The sequence below is a fragment of the Lontra canadensis genome, unplaced genomic scaffold (assembly GCF_010015895.1).
Source record: "Lontra canadensis isolate GAN:19392208 unplaced genomic scaffold, GSC_riverotter_1.0 scaffold9, whole genome shotgun sequence".
NCBI classification, from domain to species: Eukaryota; Metazoa; Chordata; class Mammalia; order Carnivora; family Mustelidae; genus Lontra; species Lontra canadensis.
In genome coordinates, this window is record NW_022631003.1 from 37003067 (window position 1) to 37024283 (window position 21217).

Consider the following 21217-nt stretch of genomic DNA (forward strand, 5'->3'; position numbering starts at 1 on the left):
GATAAGAAATTATTTATTAAATATCTATATATTTGGGCCATGGCTTAATTAAATGGCTCTGATTTGAAATGAATTCTATGGTACTGAATTTCATAATATATGAGGGGGAAAATCAGAGTTTTAGAAAAATGCCAGTCTTTTTCGATTAAAAAAAACCCATAGTGTGTGTTTCCCCCAGTCAGTCATCTTTGAGAGGGTCCAAACCCAAAAGTGTTTTGTAGTTTTTTTACCTTAGGAAGTTTTACTCCCTTGTCCTTCAAGATTATTCATCAAGACATTAATTAGCCTGAGCATTTATGCATTCATTTAAACAGGAGGCTCTCAGAAGTGGTTATTTGGAAGTGTGCATGGTTTGCTCAATAACTAGGAAGTCTTAAAACTGTCCTGTCTTACTTATACTGCCAAACTAAAGCAAGTAGTGGGAACCCTTAGAGCAAATTAGGCTTCCATGGGCAAATTACTTATCCTAGGGAATCTAGATCCAGCAGAGAACTGTGGGTCCTCTAAAGCTTTGATCTAACGTTGTCTACTCCCCTGGAGCTTGTTGGAAATGAAGATTCTCCTGTCCCATCCCAGACCTATCAATCAGAAGCTGCATTTTACCGAGATCCCCCAAGTAGATGGTATGCATATTGAAGTTTTGAAAACTGATTTGAAGAAATCTTGCAACTAACACAGAGACCTAGAGGAAATGAGACTGTGTGCAGAAATGGAATAGAGCGACCTCAGGGGAAGGGTTTACGTGTCATTTCCCTAAGGTTTTTTGTTTGGTTGGTTTTGGGTTTTTTTGGCATTGTTTTTGAAAAGCTGCAGTCATCTTGGCATGCTTTAAACTATTTTCTGTGCAAAATTTGTGTTTCTGTTTTTAAAATTTCTATGAAAAGATTGTGTCTCTGTAACTCTTAAGAGTATGCCTGGCCTCCTGTAAATGCGTTTCTTGCTGACATGCTTGTTTCTCATTTTCAGTCCTGACCTAGCTCTCCCTGATGAGCAGCCACATTCCAGCCCACACTGCGCCCCTCTCCACTGTCTCTCCAAGCCTCCTTACCCCTAGTCTTCATCTCCCGCGGACGGATATCTAAGGTGAATGCTTTGTAGCCCCACACAGGATACTGCCCAAGACCCGGCGGGTGTTTTCTTCTCGGTTGTGAGATATAGGATTGGATTCATGTTCATCATTTTGGAAGATGAGAGAAAGTTAAGAAGAATAACACAAAGCACAGACTCAAGTGTGATGAAACATTTTATGGTTTCTCTAAGTCACAGATAAATTCTGCAATCAAATGTCTATGGTTGAGTTCAATAAAAACAAAAAATAAAAGGAAACCGGAACTATGTATCTCAGATGGCTGGCTTTACCTCGATAGCGTAAGAAAGACCTAAGACAATGTAAAATACATATATTGTAAAGTCATCTTTCCTTATACTTCAAATTCAGCTATAGGAGTTGATTCTGATACTTTTTGTCATTGATATTTATTTTGTATTTTATTTACCACATGATTTATGTCTATAAAAATAATTTCTGTGAGAGGTGAATTTAATTCCTTTATTGTTAAGTATGCATAATTTGCTCAGTTAAGTATGAGTTTTAATTTAGTTCGAAATCTGGAATTGGCCAGACTGTGGTCATGTTTCTTGCACAAAATAATAAATGAGGTGCATCAGAATGTTAACAATAACTGTATTTTGCTGCTACAATGATACTGTTTATGCACTTATTTTCTGATCAGTAGCTCATTAACTGCTGGTTGTTTTTTCTTTCTTTCTTTTTTTTTTAACCAGAATTCTTCACTTGCCATCATTAAGTAAGTCTAAGAAAAACTATGCTATGATTCATTGACTTATTCAACTCTTGACAGCATCTTTAATTTTTTTAAATTACAGACAAGTAGATGCACTGGTGCTGCCCATTTGTGTGTGTGTGTATGTGTGTGTGATAATGTTAAGAAAGCTAAATAATGTGAAGGGAAACAAAATGCTGTGTTTATTAAATGACCAGAATTTTTTTTTTTTTACTTTCCCAAATTCAGGGTCCTACTAGGAGTTTTTCCTGCAAAAAGGTATCAAATGGGAAAATATATACATAGATGTAACTTAGCGTTTGGTTAATTAGTTGACCCAGAAAGTGTTCAAATTTTGAGTAGGATTGTACGTTTCATTGTTGTTGGGGTTTTTTTTTTTTTTATAGTGAATCGTCCTTGCCAAAAAACAATAATAAACCTTAGCTCATTGTCGACTTTTGACAAACACTCAGGTGCCTACAATCATTATATTATATTGAGATAGGCCATGTTCTTAGTTTGTTTTCAGATTCTGCTGGGTAACGTTTATGACTTGATTTAAGGCAGTGGATTTTCATGGCAAAATTTCTTTTGCACATAATCTGACAAACAAGGAAAACAGCTAATCGAGCTGAAAGGTCTAACACTCCTGGGCTCCTTAACTCTCAAGTGCTGCCCACACAATTGCTCCTAGCCCTGATTCCTTGTCTAGTCAGGTAGCCTTAACTTACTTAAGACCATTAACAGTTCGACCTTTTCGTGGAACTATATCTGTAACTTCTCTTCAAAACGAAAACAGTCCTCACTGTTAACACAAAAGGTAGTGAACAAGGCCGGGCTCTCACAGTGAAGATCTGGTAGTGGAGATCGCGGCTTACTGAGTGGGAGTGGGTGGTACATTAATGGACGGTCCATCAAAGATGGCAGCCAGTCGGTAAAACATAAAGCACAGTGCAGAAGCTTTCGTCAATCGTGTACCTATTAAGTAGTGGTCACACTATTACCAAAGCAACCAAGAGGTTTTGATTTCCTTCTATGAGTGCTACTTTTCAACAGCGTCATTCATTATGCAACTTGGAGTAACTGGAAATCTTCACCAAAATAGAGATTCAGGTTAAAGTATAGAAAACAAGAAACAAAGCAAATCTTCACAAAGTCCAGATCACGGCACCCTAACGTTCTGCTCTTTCCCTACCTGCATCGCCTTGTTGTTCCTAAACACTCGCTTCATTTTATTGGTGTTTTATCTGCCTGGTACCAGTATGAATGAGACAGTGTGGGTTTTGTTGGAGTTCAGTTGAAAGAAACGACCCCATTCCCCATACTTCCCCATTCCTGCTTTTTCTTTTTTATCTTTTTATTTGTTCTTCAAGCATCATGTTTTCAGACCTGAGAAGTGGCATAGCTGCTAAGTTGACTTTTAAGAAAAACTGTTTGTGCCTGAGGGAAAATATGCCTTTTTTAAAAGTACCTCAGAAAATCTTCCTATGCTGCATCTCGGTATTGTTGGTGGTACAGGGAACTGAGCAGTAAGTACTGTCTGTGTGTAACTACACACAGTACTGTCACACAGTACCATCTGTGTGCCTATTTACAGTGTAGTATTGCTTTCATGCTCTCTGACTTTGTATTTATGACCCGGTGAAAAGCCACATTGTAGATGGAACATTTATTTCTTCCCATACAAAGTCTATTAGATGCTGGTTTTAACTCAGTTCTTTATCTTAATAGAGTGGGAAATGCTTGTTTTGAAATATGAGTTCTATAAACATGTTAATTTTAGCAAAATTTTGCCAAGAAGATATAGAGACTTGGAAATAAATATCTTATTTTCAGCACAAAATTAGATAATAATCCCTAAGCAGTAGGAGAGAATTCCATGTACTTACACTGTGGCATCATTTAGTACACTTTAAACTGAGCCATATCTGTATTTATTTAGATGCATTTAAAAGAATAAATATGTGTAGAATGTGTTAAAATTAGTACCTGTAAAAAAAATCAGGAATCAAAAGGAAATGAAAAATTGAAGTATCAGTGAAAATCAAAAAGAGTGAACCTCAGTAAGACTAATTGTAGATAGACTTGTAGAATAAAAACCAAACACAGAAATACAACAAGAATATGGCTAATTATTGGGAACAGAGTGGTCAAAGATTAAAGCTAACCAGCAAGAGTGGTTAGCAAAGTAATTAGATAGGTTTTTAAAGGTAAACACAATTACCATCCTAAAAAGAAGTCCTTATGCAGAAATGCTTTCCTAACTGAGGATTCCTCTTAGCTAAAAAATTAAATTAAATTTAAGGGAGCAATAAATTTCCTTTAGCCTGAGTGCACAGGGGTATACAGGACCCTTGGATAATTCTTTTCAATCAACTTCTGACTCATCAGATCCCTTTCTTACATCCAATTCTGCTTCAAGAAGAAGAATTTGCAGAACTTTGAGAAAACAGAAAGCTATTAAATAATTAAGAAAAGACCCATTTAGAAAGATAATACTTTTATTTAGCCTAAGGAAGAGGAGGTACAATAGTGACCTCCAAAGAAAGGAAATTTAACAAGAGTTACCAGCTATAGATATCACTATTTAGACTGGAATAAGAAAAACTAAGACTTTAGTGTGTAGGATTTATATTACCTTGATGAAAGAGATTTTTAACAGTGGGATATGAATCACTAATATTGATAATCATAGGGAACATTGGTTTTTTAAAAATTAAATATTATTGGTTATCTAGTAAGGATTGAGTTAGGGGGCAATGTATCTTATGATAATGTATTATAATTCTGGGGTTCCATAATCTTATGCTTCTTTTGAACTTAAAAATACATTAAAGTTATGCTGGTTAGTCACAAAATATTTTATCCCTTGAAAATAAGATGGCAATCTTAATTTTTCCAAGATATCTGATTTTTAAAAAAGGAAATCATTGGTATTGTTTTTTCTTCCAGCTCTATTTCATAATATTGTTAGTAATTTTACTTTAAAAAGCCTCAATTGTCAGCGTTTGAAAAAACAAATGTCCTCAGGAATACTTTGGAAATAGAAGGTATGCAATCCCTTGGGGGGCAAATGCCTCTCAAATTTTATCTTTTCTTAAAAGCATCTTCAATCTCAATATTTCCTCTTTCTATTGCTTTGGAAAGTATTCCTGTGCAGCTAGTCCTTCTGTTTCAACCAACCATGAAATGTTGGTCAAATAAACCAACTGTGAATGTGGACAGTATTAAATGAAATCCACTACAATTCTCAAGTAGAAATTACAAAATATGAAAAAGAAGAAATGAAATATATTTTCTACTAGGATAAGAATGGCAAATTTAATGTCTAATTGTTATAATCAAACAGCCAAAAGACATAATCTGTCTTCCAGAAAGACACATCAAGGGACACTAATCAATTTCCAGTAAGGAACTGTGCTGATTCAGCCCAAGGAGGCCAAACCCACTGATACTGTAGATAGAAAGTAGGACTAGATTCAAAAGGAACTCCTAGGGAAAAGTTCACAATTTTAAAAAATTTTGTTCTTCAGGTTTTTTGTTTGTTTATAAACTAGAATGATTTAAAATAATCCTCATATTTAAGATTGCAAAAATTTAGAAGAATATGTTTTCACATAAAGAGGACATAGTTCTCCAAAAAGTTGTTGAACTAGAGTTGTGATAAATGACGTTCGTGATCAATGCTGATACCGACAAGTAATTTTTACCTTGAAATCCATTTCTATGGACATAGAAGACCAGTCTAGCTTCCGAGTGACCTTTTCCACTGTCTGCAATTATGCCCCCAGATGAGTTGCGTCTGTAAGTAAGTTCATCTTTATTTAAATGCTAAGTTAACCACCATAGTCCCTGATGTGTTGCATTTGTAGCCTGATCCAATTATGTTGACATCTGAAAGATTTTGTCAAGGCATCTCTTTCATCCTTCTCCCACAAAGTATAACTGAGGAAGATACTTAGTACTGAGATATGTTCCCCAATCGACGATTTTCCAGAAATAATATTCTACTTAAGAAGAAGAGGGGTAATTAACTGCCTTTACTGTAAGGGTGTGAGTACATAAGTATGCGTGTAAAATGTTTGCATGAGAAATTTCACATCATGTAAGCTTTCCCATACTCATAATGCAAACACTATAGACGTCTTATTTCTCTTATGATCTTCTCTCCATTAGGAATGTAAGGAGATTATTACCTATATCTGGTCTCCTTTCCATATTGAAATGCATGGCTCTAATCCTCAATGTATTTTTATCCCTTTCCTTCAGAGTTATTTAAAATTTGTCCTATTTAAACTGACACCTGGATAAACTACCAAGCCGGATTATTTCTGTGATTGGAGTTTAAGAGCTGTAGAACATTGGCCGAGAACACATTTTTTTTTAACTTTTATTTCTTTCAGAATTATTCTCTGATTATTATGGTTCTCTAATAAAAACACTGAGAAGTAAATTGGATGCTTTTAGTGTGACTGTACGGTTTTCTTTCTAAAAAGTCATTTAAAAAACAAAGATCAGAGAACCGTTTGAAGTAAAGAGAAATGTCATCTTTTTGTGGACAAACCATTATTCAATAATACGGAATATCCAGAATGAATCATTTTGTCATTTAGGTTTATAGATATGATTACACATCAAATCTTAGAGGAAAGAAATGATTTTACCATTATTGCCACAAAATTTTTAAGCTCCATGGTTTGACTGTTAGAGTCAATTAAACAATTCTTTGAAAATCTTTTATGATATTTTTGTAATCTACTCAGTGTTTTTATTTGCATGATTACATGTATATGATGAACCATACATGATTCTGAATTGTATTTCTTTCCAGTATTAACATTTGTGTAGTGTGTGGCCAACCCTGATTTGTACACTATATAATTGTTGTTGTAATGATTCTGCTATTCCTACATTTAATTGCAATTTTGTTATTATGCCTTTTGGGATTAAATGATGTGAAGTGTTTCCACCTAAAGATAATACCATATGAAAACATGACTAAAAGACTGACCTAAGAAATTCTTTTGTTGCTAATCATTTTTTAAAATCCAAATTTCAACAGAAACTTGTTCTCAAAGACATATGCATTTATTTTAAATTCAAAATAATTCTTGTGAATTTATTATTGCTTGTCATTTTAAATTTTTTTATTGTAGACAATCCTAAGTGAATGTCTCTGGGAGAATCCATTTATGATATCTGCTTGTGTTTGTGTAATCAATGGTTGGAAAAGGCACTCCAATGCTAAGAAAATAACCAAAAGCCGATATAATAGTTCTTATATCTTGGTTTATGTTACCAACTGACTATGGTGTAATGCATCTCTTTCCAGTAAATAAACTGGTTATCTTTTGTCATTTCATCTATGCTACCTTTTTATCAGTTTTAGCAATCTTTCTGTATGTCATTTTGACTTGTATTTATCAAATAAGAAAAACGTATATGAATCTCTATATGATTTATATATCTATGCAAAGAGCCCTTATTTGAACTAAAAACTAAATGCTTTGCTTTGACATTTCTACACATTCCTAGTAAGTAATGTTTATCAAATTTGCCCATTTTCTCCACTTGTCATCTTTCCCACTTGTAATCATTTCTAAAAGGATATTTTGGCAGGTGGTTACACTTAGCTGAATTAGATTAGGAATGTTCCAACATGAAGAAAATGACTGTTCCAAAAAAAAAAAAGGGGGGGGGACATTATTTTAATGAAAGAAGAATGAAGTTTGTATGCTTTATTTAGGATACAATACTTCTTTGTTCTCTTTCATATGAAGGAACAGCAGAGTCCCCCAAAAAATATATGTTGGAGCAAATATGGACTTCCATGTAGTTTTAATGAGTCGAAAACTCTAATGCAATCCTCATCATAACTAAACAGATTAATGGGCACAACAAATATCTCCTTTTTCTCTTCTAAGAGAAAGGTTAGGAGGTTGGATCTCTAAGTCTGTTTGATCCATCATCTTCTCTTACACAAGGAAGCTGGTAGTTGCATTCAAAAGCTAAAAACTGGATCAGCCTCCAGGAGAACCAAGAAAATTTCTTCTTATCCCTGCATTTTGCGGGTGATTTGGGTAGCCCTGCATCCCCACTGGAGGTAAGAAAGAGTCCAGAATTGATGGGACCTTGTGGGAGGAATTTTCCTTTATTTGGGGTTGTACACACATTGACTAGTAAATTATGGGAACCTGAATTTTGAACGTGAGCAGTAAGTTCCTGAGAGATGGGTTCCTTGGCTCCTTGTCACCAAGCCTTAGTTATAACTCATCTGGAATTGAGATTATAGAACCTAACTTCACCTACCGTAATACCGGCAGGCACCAAATACCAACCAGTCGAGGGAAATGGTCTTTAAAGTAAGTGAATGGTTATTCTCATTCTCTCTTGTTCAATCGTAATCTCTAACTGTGTTTGAAGGAGTCTTCTTGTGTACAATGAAATCATCTCCAGAGTTCCTTCTTAAACATTTTATGAGTGAATTATCATTGAAATACTTTAAGAAAAAAGGATAAATCAGCCACAACATTAACAATAAGGAAGATAAATCTCACTGGAAAGAATATTGCCAGTATCAAAAGTAAACATAATTCATAGTGTAATTTAAATGTAGAAAACAATATAAGATAAATCATCACTATAGTGACATCCCGTAAAGAGCAAAGAAAAGTTACAATTGTTTACATAATTGGTGAGACCCAGTGCAGAATGAAAATGTGGATCTCCTTGTTCTAAAATTATTAAGAATTTCAAAACTGTGACAGCAGAACATTAAATCAGGCAGGGAATCCTAAGTGTAGGGCCCTATGTGACTGTAGAGGGAGACTGTAGCCAGACTTGCCCCAGAATATGCTAAAATAGTGATCCAGGACCTAAACAGTGAAGGTAGCTATCCAGAACCTGGACTTTATTATTAACAGAATGGATTTTCCAGTTTCTGTGCTTGTAAAAAGAAAACAATGTGCTTATTATCTGGGACAAAACATTTTAATGCTATTACTTTAAAGAGTTATCAAGTGGAATCTGGCAATAATTCCATAACCCATTTCAACTTAAAATTTTTTTAATTCTGATGTTATCTATCAAGTTGTATAGAAATTATAAAAATCATTAAAATAAATAAATAACAGCAGTAGACATTGTAATTACCATATATTTAAAACTAATATAAGATCCCTACTGATAGCTTCACAACTTGACTTCCTTTGAAGTTATGAATGATTAATAAGGTCAGCCAAATATCACAGGAAGATTTATGTCATTTAGAAGAGCTAATAGCCCAAGATTAGTAAGTGTTTTATATCAACTTCTAAATAAATCAAAGAGGAAAAAGATTATTTACTTCATCGAGAGCCATTGGTACTGAAGATATAAGGGCTTATGTTTTACTAAGCTACCCTAAAGAAAAAAAGGGAGAAAATTAGAATATATATTAATTTTTTTCTTCTTCTTGGTAAAACAACAGTAAAGACCAATAGAAATGGTTATCTGTAAAAGAGCAAAGCATATGGTGGAAGGGAACCAGAGGAGACAGATTCCTCACTAGGAGCTGAATGCCTTTTTGTATTTTTTCTTGTTTCAACCATGGAAATACAGTATCTATTCAAAAATGAAAAAATAAATATGGGCTCCCCAAAATTTTACGACTAAGTCAGAAATAAAAATTAGTGGGGCGCTGGGTAGCTCAGTTGGTTAAATGTCGGCCTGCAGTTCCAGCGCCGTGCTGGGTGTAGAGATTACTTAGAAATAAAATCTTTAAAAGAAAGAAGATATTGCCATATTGCTAAACTTTACATTAGCTTGCTGCTGAGAATTACCATTTTTCTTAGATTTGTGTAGATCCAAACTTCAAGCCTGGCTATCTCATTAGAATCAGCAGAAAGGAATATATATTTTGAAGTCAGCCTTCTCTTTATTCTCATAAATAGTTCCCCTAATTCTGGGTTACTTTACTAGAAAATAAAATCCGTGTTACTAAATATACTCATGTAATGTGGAAAGAGTCTCTTCAAATTACAAATCCAGGTTAAGTATGCATACTTAACAAATTTCAAACAAAGATGAAAATAAAATCCAACTGACGAAAATATTACCTATTAAAAGTCCAATTATCTAAGTCTAATTTAACGTCACTTTTTTCCAGCAGATGCAAATACAAAGCTGACTTGAATTCAGGTATAATTACGATAATGTGTTTTTAATTATGTACACCAAACCAAAGACTGTCTTTTAAAAGTGCATTTTATCTGGAAAATGGCTGTCATTGGACTGGATGATGACAGCCTACCGTTACTGGTAGTGCCATTTAATTTCCACATCTAGTGGTTGATAAGAAAAACAAAATTTTTCGGAAATACTCTTTAGTTAGGGCGCCTGGGTGGCTCAGTCCTTAAGTGTCTGCCTTCCACTCAGGTCATGATCCCAGAGTCCTGGGATCAAGTCCCACATCAGGCTCCTTAATGGGGAACCTGCTTCTCCCTCTCCCACTCCCTCTCTGCTTGTGCTTTCTCTCTCTGTATTAAATAAATAAAATCCTTTAAAAAAAGAAAGAAACAACTTTGGGGTCAGACCAGAGAAATGGAGCAACTTCATATTTCTTCTATTGTTGAAATAAAAACTAAATGAGTTCAGTGTGTAGGCACCAAGCTGTTCTTAAGTTCTCTGTATAACATTGCACGTGACCACTAAAACTGCAATTTTCTCTCTTTTTTTTAATTTTTAAATTTTTTATGAACGTATAATGTATTATTAGCCCCAGGGTTACAGGTCTGTGAATCACCAGGTTTACACACTTCACAGCACTCACCATAGCACATACCCTCCCCAATGTCCATAACCCAACCACCCTCTCCCTACCCTCCTCCCCCCGGCAACCCTCAGTTTGTTTTGTGACAGTAAGAGTCTCTTATGGTTTGTCTCCCTCCCGATCCCATCTTGTTTCATTTATTCTTTTCCTACCCCTCAAACCCCCCACGTTGCATCTCCACTTCCTCATATTAGGGAGATCATATGATAGTTGTCTTTCTCTGATTGACTTATTTCGCTAAGCACAATACCCTTTAGTTCTATCCACTTCGTCACAAATGGCAAGATTTCATTTCCTTTGAGGCTGCATTGTATTGCATTGTGTATATATACCGCATCTTCTTTATCCATTCATCTGTTGATGGACATCTAGGTTCTTTCCACAGTTTGGCTATTGTAGACATTGCTGCTATAAACATTCGGGTGCACATGCCCCTTCGGATCACTACGTTTGTATCTTTAGGGTAAATACCCAGTAGAAAACTGCAATTTTCTCTTATAAATTGTTTGGTGACTACAAAAGATTCTTGTGCAGTCATTAAATGAACATTTATTGATCAGGCACTATGTGTGTCAGTGGACTCTCAAAACTTCCTTGAGAAAAATTATTCTATCATGAAAAGCTGGAACACATGCCAAAGTCATGGCAATGTCCTGGTGCTCACAACCCTCTACTGAACAACACTGATGCTTCTAGAGCAGTGCTGTCATTTAAGACATGAATGCTGTATAATAGAGTTAAAACATTCACCAGAATATATCTGGTAAAGTCTGCAAAGAAGCATAGAGAGGCTGTGTCTATTTTCGGGTGGAAATATTGCACCTGAGGTATTGAACAAATTATGCAAGAACTGATCATGTTCTTAAATATACTCTAGATCCGCAAAGACACAGGGTGATAATTGGCTGGAGAAGTGAGGATCACGCTGATGAGGCTGTGGACACAGTGTCAGCCCTTTAGGTTCAAGATCCCATTCACGGCCCAGCTTTGTTCAGTATGTTCATACAGAGCTTCTCTTTGCCCTTGGATGGGAGTTACTTACATCTCCTCACAACCGGGAAGTTTGCGAGAGACCTGATCAGTTCAGGATAAAAACATTCATTCTGGGGGCACCTGGCTGGCTCAGTCAGTTAAGCGCCTGCCTTCAACTAAGGTTGTGAATCCGGGGTCCTGGGACCTACCTCTTGTTGTTGGGCTCCCTGCTCGGGGCAGAGCCTAATTTACCCTCTGCCTGCAGCTCCCCCTGCTTGTGTGCTCGCGCTCTCGCTCTCTCTCTCTCTCTCTGTGTCAAATAAATACATAAAATCTTTTTTTTTTTAAAGATTTATTTATTTATTTATTTGACAGACAGATCACAAGTAGGCAGAGAGGCAGGCAGAGAGAGAGGAGGAAGCAGGCTCCCTGCTGAGCAGAGAGCCCGATGCGGGACTCGATCCCAGGACCCCGAGATCATGACCTGAGCCGAAGGCAGCGGCCTAACCCACTGAGCCACCCAGGCACCCTAAAATCTTTTTAAAAAAGATTTAAAAAAACATTCATTTCAGCTGGAATTAATCAGGTTATTTTCCTTCAGACTGGTCACAGAAGAGGTTCTGACAACCCCATTCATTTACTTCCCAAACGTTTGTCTTTCCTAGTAATAAAACCAATATGTGTTTATTTTAGCAAATTTGCAAGACGTGGGAAAGTTGAAAGAGGTCAATGAAATTCATCAATAACCATCTCTCAATAGAAACTGCTGATAACACTTTGGTGTCCTTCCTTGAATCATATTGAATATTCAGTTTTGAATCCAGCTTTTTTTCTCTTACTATTTTATGATGCACTTTTTTCTAGGGTTTTAAAAGTTTTCAATTAAGTCATTTTTAATGCTGGTATATTATTCTATGGAATGAATAAACTATACTTTATAAAATACTCTCTTGTTTTGGAACATTTAAATTGTTTCCAGACTTTTACTATTATAAATAATAATGCCATTAAAATCCTTGTACAGAAATTGTCATCTAAATTTCTGACTCTTGTGATCCATTCCTTTAAGAAGAATTACTATAATGCACATTTTTCCTTTAATGCATATTTCTCCAGGAAATTTCACTGAGCATTTTACTATATAGAAGTCACTGTGCATGATACTACAGACAATACAAATATGAATTAAACAGAGTTCACCACTAAGAAGCTTACAATCTAGAAGGGAAAATCAGACAAAAGTATACATAACTATAATAAATATTGGAAAGAGATACATTTCATGAACAAAGGTTTTGATTTGCCCTTTGGAGACTCAAAAATGAAGACTCTTTTCTCATGACAAATTGAAACCTCTTTGCATGAAAGTGTTTATTCCCTGATTTAAAAGCTGTTTCTGATTGCTAATATTCTCATTAAAATGTTTATCGTTTATCTGTGTCTACTTTGGAAAAAAAACTCTATTGGATGTATTGCATAAATATCACTGACTTCAGGTTTATAGTTTGTCTCTTTCCCAGGAGAAATTTCAAGCATTTGAATATGGTTACTTTGTTTTCTAACGATGCAGGGTTATGTGGGTGGCTGCAAATCCCTATAGACGTGAGCCATGTAATAAAGCAATGGTGTCACTGGGGAAAGGTGTAGGTTGCGGTTATAGATTAGCACACACTCTTACAGATTCAGTATGTTAGCTTCCATTGATTTGTTATGGTAGGTACAAAGGCATCCTCTTGCTGAGCTTAAATGACAGGTTTTGATAATAGTTTTATCATTTTTCAAAATCAGACGAAACTTTTATGTAGGTTTCTTATTTCCATTGTATCAGGGGTCAAAAAATTTTGTAAAGGATCAGAGAGGAAATATTTTCGGATTGTGTCTATCTCATCTGTGTCACAGCCACTCAGCTCTGCCATTGTAATGTGAAAGCAATTGTGAACTGCTGACTGGCTTCAATAAATATTCATGGACATGGAAATTGGCATTTTACATAAATTTTATATGTCATAAAATACTATTATTTTGATTTTTTCCCACACCATTTAATTAAAAGCCCTTGTTAGTTCATAGGCCATACAAAAATCATCCGTGGGTGGGCTGCATTTGGTCAAACTATGCACAGGTCCTAGTTTGCTGGCTTGTTGCCTAGATTATCTCATTCAAAAGCAACAGATACATACAAATTCTAAAATAAAACCCTTTAAGCAGCAATACTAAAAGATTAAATACGAGGCTTTATAATTTCACAACTTTAAGTACTTTTCTTAAAATTTGGATCAACCATTTCCCTTGTATTGGTATGCTTTTGGCTACAGGTAACAACGAAGTGTGACTAATGCCGGCTTAACTCTGAGGACAAGTTATTTTATCACTTATCAGGGATTCAAGACATAGGACATTTCAGGATTGGTTGCAGAGCACACTGAACTCTGCAATGGCCCAGGGCTCTTTCCAACATGCTGTTTTGCCACCCTTAGTAGATCCTACAACATCGCCTCTCCTGGTCACAAGATGACTAGGCATTTCAGGACTTATATCTGTATCCTTACAAAGCCACATCTGCAGCAGTGGGAGCACGAAGGAGGTGGGTAGGGAATCAGTTCTTTTCAATAAGTTATTCTCTTACTGAGTAAGAAAATTCTTCCCAGAAGTCCACAGCAGTTTTCCCCTTAAGACCCATAGTGCAGAACCAGTCATATACGCATGTACACTCTCCCCTTAACTCATCAGCTGACAAAGAAAATAGGATTACCATGATCATCTGGCCCCATCTGGCCTTTGCTGTGAAGGAATACAACTTGTCTGTCCATATTGCCGCCAATATTTGAATGACATTGGGTTCTGTTAGCAAGGAAAAGTGGGGATGGCGGTTGAATAGACAAAGAGTGCTTGCCACATTCTTTTAATTTTTAGTAATTTATGAGTTGATATATTTAAGGTGTATAAAACCAAATCAACAGGAAAAACACAATTTATTGAATGAGATATGGGGCTTTTGTTACTCCATATGCATCTTTTGTATTTTGTAACTCCATGGTACATTTTCTAACTTCTTTGTATACTCTACCACTAATTCACTCTTGATCAGTCCTGAATATTTCAGCTCTACAAGGCCAAACTTGTACCATGACAGGTTCAAGTGATACCTCAAATTTGTGCAAATTTTCTAAGAGGTGTGTATATATTTTTCCTTGCACAAATCACTAATACATGGTAAAAATACAGAAGTAGGAACTAAATTAACATGGACATTAATTAACATTAAATAATACATGTGAAATTATATATCTATGACCATAATTTCTAACATGTCATTTCATATATATGGTTTCAATATATATGAAACTATTGAAATCTCAACTTGCATCAGTTCGATATATCATACTGTTTACTAAGTTCCTATTAAAATAAATGCATCTTCTTCTTCAAGTAGGTTTTTATAAAATTATCTCCCGTAAATGCTACTACATAAAGGCAGCATGGCTCACGTTCATGGCTTTTAGTCACCTTTATTACTTTAATGGCATTTATATAAATTTCTACCCAGTGATAGCATCAAAGTGAATAACTAATAAATTTATAATTTATTTATTGAGGAAATAACAATTTATTATTAAAATGAGAGAACTTTTATCTTTCTCTCGTGAGTTAAAAATAAGAATAAATTTGTTACAAAGTGTTGATTTCCCTTAGATTCCAGTTTTGGAAATGATGTCCTATTAATAGTTGAAGCAGCTTACCGATTCCCAATTTTTCTCCTGAATATTCTTTTTAGGCTTTATCTTGCTTATTAGGGACTAGATCAGTTGGAGACTGGTTAGGTTGTTAAAATTAAATTGAATGTTTGTTTAAAACATTTAAACTAGAACGAAGAGACATATGTCAATCTACATGTGATTTTTGCTACATTGGGAAGTCTAAAGATAAAATTCAAGGAACATGAATTAGTCTATAGTCTTCCTGTGCATTTTTCTAGTCTGACTTTATATGTTAATTCCTAGGAAAGAGGTGATTCTGAGCTGTCAGCTCCTCTCCATACTGTGGCTCCAAAATAATGTGGGGTTCCAGGTTCCTCCAACGGTCCTTCTGCATTCCAGCAGGCAGTCAGAGAAGAGGACTAGTGCATCTCCTGGTAAGGGTGCAGAAGCCAGGCCTGAGGTGACACATACCACTTCTGTCCACAAAATTCTGAAGACTGTAGTGACATGGCTCCACCTAAGTGCAAGGGAAGTGTGTGTCCAGATGAAAATGATGTGGGATTTGGTTAATGTTCAGCGTTATCTCAGTCACAGAGAGCTGTCGTGCATAGACACCTGTGAAATATGCACATCTCAGGCTGCCTGGGTGGCTCAGCCCATTAAATGCCCACGCCGGGCTCCCAGCTCAGCAAGGATACTGCTTCTCCCTCTCCCTGCCCCCAGCTCTTGCTCTCTCTCAAATAAATACAATTTTAAAAAAAGAAACGTGCACATCTCTGTGTCAGCATCCAGCAGAGCTCTCATCCAATATGTGTTGATTAGTGGCAAACTTCCTGTTAGATATATAGATGAATAAAACAGTATATGAAGACTATATGTACAAGATGATGCTCAATATTTTGTTCTATTCTAACCTAAGATAACTTGAGATCAAATGGAGTTGTTTGACCCACTCACCTAGTGTTGCAAAACACAGCCATCAAATGCTAAGTCTGTTAGAAATTGTTGCAGAAAATTGTAAGCAGCAGTAATATTGATAGAAGTAATGTCAGATGATATACATATATTTTTAAAGATTGTATTTACTTATTTGTCAGAGAGAGAGAGTGTGTGTGCACAAGCAGGAGGAGCAGGAGGCAGAGGGAGAGGAAGAGGCAGGCTTTTCTGCTGAGCAAGGAGCCCAATGTGGGACTCTATCCCAGGACCCTGGGATCATGACCTGAGCCAAAGGCAGATGCCTAACTGACCGAGACACCCAGTGCCCCCAGATGGTGTATATATATTATAAACATTCCATCTGAAAATACAGACATCCTCTGATATATTATTAGGCAACTATGAACAACTTTAAATCAAAAAACAAATAGAAATATGTATACATAACTCAAAATATCCAAATGAGGAAGCATAGAACTCTTGCTACAAATACTTATGGTAAGATACCTTTTTGCCCCAAACAGGTATGTTTACTACAGTTCTCTACAGAAAGAATGAGCTTTCTACAGAGCAAGTATTTCTGTGTGTGTATGTGTGCATGTGTGTGTGTGTGGGGGGGGGGTGATTTTATCAGTAACCAGTTCTCTAAAAAATGTTGCGGGGGCGCCTGGGTGATTCTGTTGGCTAAATGTCCAACTCTTGATTTTGGCCCATGTCATGATCTCAGGGTCCTGGGATTGAGCCCCACATCAGGGTCCCTGCTCCCTGCTCAGTGGGAAGTCTGCTTTTCTCCCTCTGCATCCCTCCAAGATAAATAAATAAATCTTAAAAAAAAAAAGATTGACATCATCTGCCCACTTAAAAAATAGGTTATTTCAAGGTTACTCCATAGGTGGCTAGTATGGTAGTATTGATTGCAATACCAACTCATGGTAATTGTAGTAAAACTTCTTTCAACATTAACTTGTCTTTGAAACTACTTGTTTAAATTATTTCCAGTACTATATAGCACAGTAGATAACACTGCAATTACACTGAAAGTGAAACACTGTTTAAGGGCAATGTGGTGATATGCATAATAAATCCAAAGGGAGCAAAACCTCCTTTCAACAAGGTCTGAAAGGATGCATTAAAAATTAGGGGGGTATTTCCTTCTCCTCAGTGGTATGTGTATTGAAGTATTAGCCAAGTAGACTGAGACAGTTGAATTGCCCTCCTCAAAGGTTACTTCAGGAGGACTGGATTAAGGGCTAACCTCAGTTTGCTAGAGGAGATGTTACCTGGGTGAAGGACCATTTGAATAAATGTGGAGTGGTTTTTAAGGTGGAAGTGATAGCTGGGGAACTTTATCTGCTTGAGTTGGAATGCTGGAGTTCTTGGAATGCTGTCCTTTCCCCTCCTATCTCTGTGATTTTGGAACACAATCCCTTCATTATTAGAGTCGCGAATTTTTAAGTGCACATAAACCAATTTAACATGTATTTTCTTCAATTTGCTGTTTAGCGAGTGTTAAACAAAACAACAAATTAAATGGACTCTAACGTGTATTACTAATAAAGTCATAAAAGTGTTCATGGTGATGTAGGGTTCTGATGCCCTTCTGGAAATCTGTGGATTGTTAGCACCACCTCTCTCTTTTACTTCCACACATCCCTCATCATCTCTAGTCTGATGCTTCTGGTAAGATAATTTGATTCCGTGAGACAAGGACAAGACATTGATGCAGAAACTCGAGTAGGGATTCTAGGTCTGCAGCGACTCACTGTAGGTTCCGCGCTTTGGTTTCCTTATCTGAAATACTTAATTCACTGGGTAGCTCTAGGACATAAATAAGATTATTATCAAGCGCCCTGCACAGCGGCGCGAGACCGCAGGTGAGCGCGGCTGACCTTTTGAGCACCCAGGTGTGCGCCGCAGGTGCGCGCCCGTGCGATTCCTCTCCGCCAACAGGCGAGCCGGCTACGCGCCGAGCGGGACATGGGCGGAGCCGTCCGGTGAAAACCGGCTCCCTAGCCGCGCCCTGGGCGCTTCTAAGAGCACTGCGAGTCCTTGGCTGCTTGCCTCGCTGGAGGCGGAGGCGGAGGCGGCGGCGGCGGCGCGAACTGCCTGTACTCTGCGCGCTCTGCGCTCCGCCCTCGGGGCTTGCGGGCCATCCGCTCGCAGGGAGGAGGGTGGACGCAGCCCGGCCGGCCGCTGCAGCGGCGTCAGGTGAGTGCGGGCGCCGCAGAGACTGAGGCGTTGCGGCAGCGCCAGGAGTCCGAGCCAAATTCTCAGCGCGGCCCAGAGCGTCCGGGGAGGGAGGGGACGCCGGCGCCGAGCAGCCCGCAGTCGCCCCTCTCTGAGTCGCACCGAGCGTGGCACGCAGGCGACGCCCCACGGGGTCCGGTCACCCCGAAGGAGCCGGTCGAGCGCACATTTGCTGACGGACGAGCGTGATAGGCGGGAGCTGAGCGCGAACCCCGCGCGATGAGCGGGGAGGGCGGCTACAACTTCAGGCGGACCGCTATACGGCGGAAGCCCGGTCCCTTCCACCTGCCGCTGGGGACCCCTCAGCCCTGGAGACCCTCGTCGCACTGGGGACGGCCCGAGACGGACGCCTTCAGGAGCCAGGCACCTGCGGACAACCCAGGTGAGTGCCCCGCGGGGCAGGGGCGGGCGGGGGCGTTGCCGCCGGAGAAAGCCGCGCCGAGCGCCCTGCAGGTGCGCCCAGTCTCCTTGCTGCTAAGGGAGCCCAGCGGGGGGAGCTTCCCAGATGGCTGAGCCGGGCCGTCCGCCCCTTACCGATTGTGTCCCTTCCCCCAAAGGACCTTGGGCAGGAACCCGCGGGGGGCTGAGCTTGCCCTGGAGGTCCCTTATCAGGGAATTCCGGGACTAAAGGTATTATTTTAAAAGTTTGGCTACGAAGTAATAAAGCCCATTCTGAGACACTGAAGTTTAAGTTTCTTAGTTAAATTCCTGCTTCGGCAGACCTCGTGAAGGACTAGTACAACGCATGTAGCCTAGTTGTACTAGGCTGATGTTCGCCTTAGTCGGCTCGCGTAGCTGTTGGCAACCTCGGACCAGCTATCCTGAGTGCTCGGGTTTTCGCTTTTGCAGAATACGCTTTACTCCCACCTTACGTGTGAAAAGCGGCGTCTCTCATAAGGAAACAGATTCCTAGTATCAAGAAATGGAACTATTATCGCTCTTTTCGTATAGATAAATTCAGCTGTCAGTAATGCGGTATTTTGAGTAGTGAATTCTCGTCCAATCTTAGTGTTGGAAGAAATCCTAAAGATCTGTTCAAGCCCACGGCATTTCGGAGGGGAGCTTGAAACTATGTGGAATGCTAGGGGTTTTTTCTTGATTTGTGAAACTGTCCTTTAATCCCCTCCCCTTTTTTGTGCTCCTATCATACTATAGAAACGTTTTGTATGTAGACCAGTTATGAGACAAAACCCTCATTCACGCAGCAGAAACGCAAATGCTTTTATTCACTTTCATTTTGTTTTGATTAAGCAAATGTGTCATGATTACTTAAATGTGATAACATTGGAGTTTTAAAATTTCTCTAATCCTTGTCCTGAAATTGTAGTTAGTAGTCATAGGGTAGAAAAACATGACGGATGATTTACAAATTTAAAGCCACATTAGATAAGGGCAGAAATAGTAATGTGAGAAAATAATGCAACCAAGTAACTGAATTACAGTTTGTTACCTCTCAATTTCCTCTTCTGTAAAATGAGGGCAGTGAAATCATCTCTTCTAGATTTAGGTGTGATTCACTTTAAAATGAATGGAAGAGTGTTTTCCTTTCTTAGTGAATATGTTTCGCTTTGTTTTGAAGTTATTTACACATTTTAAAATTCAGCTACCTTTTTTTTTTTTTTTTTAACGTGTTCTCTACATCCAACACGGGGCTCGAACTCATGACGCCAATGTCAAGACTCTCATGTTCCTCTGACTGAGTCAGCCAGGTGCCATGAGTTACCAAATTTCTTAATCACTGACTGTTTTCAGTTTTGAGGGCAATAGGATTCAAGTTCTTTACATCATGATTTTATTTAAAAGTACATTACATTCAGTTTCCAAACTGAATAGGTGAGCAAAAGATGAAGTGACTTAAAAGTAGGAATGAAGGGAGTTGTCGCAGTCTATAAATAATCTTCTATAAAGTACCTTTGCTTATAGAAGAAACAGTCCTTTTTTACTTCAGAGAAAATCCAGAACGCTTTATTTATTTATTTTTTTTTTTGAAAGATTTATTTATTTTAGAGAGTGAGTGAGTGCATATGCAGGGGGCAGGGCGGTGGGGGGGGGGGCGGCGAAGGAGAGGGAGAGGAAGAGAGAGCCTCAACTGACTCCACACTGAGCATAGGCTTGATCTCAGGACTCTGATATCAGGACATGAACTGAAACCAAGAGCTGGTCGCTTAACTGACTGCCACCCAAGTGCCCCCACAACACTTTTTTTTTTCTTTTTCTTTTTGAATTTTTAAAAAACTATATTTATTTTACAGAGAGAGCACATGAGAGAAAGTGGGGGAGGGGCGAGAGAGGAGGAGACTCTCAAGCAGAGTCCCCACTGAGTGTGGACACTGCCTTGGACTGGATTTGATGACCCTGAGATCATGACCTGAGCTGAAACCAAGAGTTAGACACTCAACTGACTGAGTCACTCAGACACCCTTTTTGTTCTTTTCTAAAATGATAGGTAGGGTCGTGATAGGGAGTAGAGGTGCAACTCTTGATCTCCCGGTTATAAGTTCAAACCCCATACTGGGTGTAGGGATTACTTAAAAAATAAAATCTTTAAAATAGGGACGTCTGAGTGGCTCAGTGGGTTAAAGCCTCTGCCTTCGGCTCAGGTCATGATCCCAGGGTCCTGGGATCAAGCCTTGCATCAGGCTCTCTGCTCAGCGGGGAGCCTGCTTCCCTCTCTCTCTGTCTCTGCCTGCCTCTCTGCCTACTTGTGATCTGTGTCTGTCAAATAAATAAATAAAATCTTAAAATCTTTAAAATAAATAAAATGGTATGTA

At 38.2% G+C, this 21217-nt stretch overlaps 1 protein-coding gene across 5 annotated transcripts in view; it reads left to right on the forward strand.

The window, feature by feature from the left end:
* Window positions 1-7146, forward strand: part of BICD1 (BICD cargo adaptor 1) — a 212375-nt gene extending 205229 nt beyond the window's left edge. For 3 of the 5 annotated variants that reach the window (XM_032855317.1, XM_032855319.1, XM_032855320.1), the window contains one exon: window positions 967-7146. In XM_032855317.1, coding sequence (XP_032711208.1) covers window positions 967-1054 — 88 coding nt within the window. In that variant the 3' untranslated portion in view covers window positions 1055-7146. The remainder of the gene's footprint in view (window positions 1-966) is intronic. The other 2 variants (XM_032855322.1, XM_032855318.1) reach the window with 2 other exon arrangements.
* The last annotated feature ends 14071 nt before the right edge of the window (window positions 7147-21217 follow it).